Below are 2,700 nucleotides of genomic sequence, written 5' to 3'. Positions count from 1 at the left end.
CAAGAAGCATATGAGTAAATGTAAGTGTGTGTGTGTGTGTGTGTGTGTGTGTGTGTGTGTGTGTGTGTGTGTGTGTGTGTGTGTGTGTGTGTGTGTGTCAGGGGGAGGCACAGAGTGAGAGAGAGAGATCTGTGAGGTCTGAAAACATTATAAAGTTACCATGATTTTGAAAGTGTGGTATGGGTATATGGCTGGAGAAGTAGAAAAATGTAAATGTAACAGGACAGGAAGTCCAGATATAGATCTAAATACATATGGGAGTTTAGTATATGAAAAATATGGCATTTTAAGTCAATGGGGAAAAGATGCAATATTCAATACACTTTAAAAACCTGAGAACCATATTTAATAAGTTAGAACTCCATTCTTTGCAACAAAATTAATTCAGCTAGCTCAAATATTAAAATACCTAAAAATGAAGCCACAGACGTGCTAGAAGAAAACAGGAGGAATTTTATAATAATCTTTAAGAGGGAAAGGCTTTTCTAGGTATGACTCACAATCCAGAAGACATAAATGATTGTTAAATTTAGTTAGATGAAACATTTAAAAATCTTAAACTAAGTCAGAAGAATGGGGGGGGGGTATTTTGAATCCATGTCTCTGATAAAGTATGAAGTTCTACAATATATAATGAGCTCTCACAAATTAAGAAAAAAGCCAAAAATCCAATAGGAAACCAGGAAAAGGCAGTATCTGCAAGGTGACACCAGGGCAGCACAAAAACCTTGCTGGGATGAAGAGCTGCAAATAGGTGTGCTCTGACCAGCTGCCCTCAAGCATTTGTCCCTTCTGCCCCTTCTGCTCCCAGACCTGGGGGATTACAACCTAAGGAGACTGCCTTCTCTCAGTGCTGCTTCTCCTGAAGGATGTAAAGGGGAGACTTAACCAGAGGAATGATCAACAGTGGTTCAGTGATGTCTGAAGCTCCTTCTTTCTCCTTTACTGCCCTGGAGGGACATATGGGCTAGTGCCTTGTCTTTGACCTTTATTACACACAACCAGAGACAGTAACTGAGATTTCGGGTAGTACATAAACTTATAGGTTAGGACAATTAGACACCTAAGGATTACAATGACCTCCAAACACATCTCCTTGGCCCCTCAGACATAATGTGGGGGAAGGCACAGCTGGAGAAGGGCCAGAGCAGGACCCTCTAAAGGGCAGGGGCTCCTCTTGCCAGATCCAGGAAGGGCATTGTTACCTCTCTTGTCCTGGCCACCATCACCTGGGCATTGTCAGAGCTCCTAACAGGTCTCCCTGCTTCCTTTCTACTCCTCTAACATTCCACTCTCCACAGTCACCTTTTCAAAATAACAGTATGTCCCTTCTCTGCTCAAACCATGCCCCCTCCTGCCCTAGTGGCTTCCAGAGTCCTTACTGTGGCCCCCATGGCTCTAAGCAACATGGGCCCTGACCACCTCTCCCTGACCACCTCTCTGACCTCCCCTTCTCCCCTCTGTTCTGGCCTGCTTTATGTTCCTTGCTCACTCCACACCATTTTCGTCCTAAGGGCCATAGCACTTGCTACTCCCTTCTGCCCAGAATGTGCTGCCCCAGATGTTCACACAGCTGGCTCCTTCACATCATTCAGTCTCAGTTGGAAGGCCAGTCCTCAGAGGCTCCCCTGATCACCTATGTAAAGCACACTACCCTAGGCATGATCTAGCACGCCATCCTGTCCTATTTTACACTATCGCTACCCAAAATTACCTGAAATTGCCCATGCACCTACTTGCTTAATGTCTGTCCCCACCTGCCCACCCCTAGAAGGGCCTTGTCTGTTTTGTTCACCACTACATCCCCAGCACCTAGAGTTCCTGGTACTTGGGTGCTCAAAAAGCCTTTGTGAATAAACAAAATGAACAGATATATAACACATATAATGACAGGCCAGTCTTTAGGAGAAGCACAACTACCCCTGGCATTTAAATCTGAGAAATTTCTCCCATGCTTCCTCACAGGAAGACGTGGTGTACATAGCAAACAAATGCCCTCAAGAACATTCTTATGGCTAAATGAAGCATGAGTTTCATAGAACTCTTTCTAATAACATCTTTCAGTACATATTGGTGTGGTGTATTACCTAAGAAGAGTATTTGATAAAAAAAAATTTATTAAATGCAATTGGGCTGCAGGGAAGTTTTGTCAAAACAATACCATCCAGGTATACAGCTCTCTGATAAATTTAACAGTGGTTACTACAGGGGTGAACATCAGAAACCACCTGTATTTTAAAATATACTTACGAGGGCCCCACTGTGAAGAGAAATAGTAGGTCTGTCTGGGATAGGGCTCAAATATATTTATTTTTAAAAGCTCCACAGGAGATTCTGATGTGTAACTCCAGTCGGACACCTCTGATCTGGATAATCCTCCATAAATATTACTTACCTCAACTGCAGTATAGACATTCCATGTTGCCAGTTAGTGCAGCCAGCTGATCTGAGACCAGGAATACAATCTTCCTGTGAAGGCTGAGGCCCCTAAGAAGACAAAGTACCTAAATAAAGGTACCTGTGGGCAGGACTGAGATTTTCTTCAGAAAAATAATTTTTAAAAACATTTTAGTCTCACAGTTATATTAAAACTAAATATTGGACCCCAAACTACAAAAATGAAATTTAAACTTTTAAGTAGACATATGGTGGGAATACTGGCGTTGCAGTTCTGAGAGTTCTGTGGTTAAGGTGAGATAA

General features: G+C 42.6%; 1 protein-coding gene across 1 annotated transcript in view; it reads right to left on the bottom strand.

The window, feature by feature from the left end:
- POLG2 (DNA polymerase gamma 2, accessory subunit) overlaps positions 1–2,700 on the bottom strand; it is a 31,814-nt gene that overhangs the window by 17,060 nt on the left and 12,054 nt on the right. The window contains exon 10 of the mRNA XM_036837033.1: positions 2,396–2,487. Coding sequence (XP_036692928.1) covers positions 2,396–2,487 — 92 coding nt within the window. The remainder of the gene's footprint in view (positions 1–2,395; positions 2,488–2,700) is intronic.

Source organism: Balaenoptera musculus, chromosome 20 (assembly GCF_009873245.2).
Source record: "Balaenoptera musculus isolate JJ_BM4_2016_0621 chromosome 20, mBalMus1.pri.v3, whole genome shotgun sequence".
In the NCBI taxonomy this organism is placed as follows: Eukaryota; Metazoa; Chordata; class Mammalia; order Artiodactyla; family Balaenopteridae; genus Balaenoptera; species Balaenoptera musculus.
This window is presented reverse-complemented; position numbering and strand designations above follow the sequence as displayed.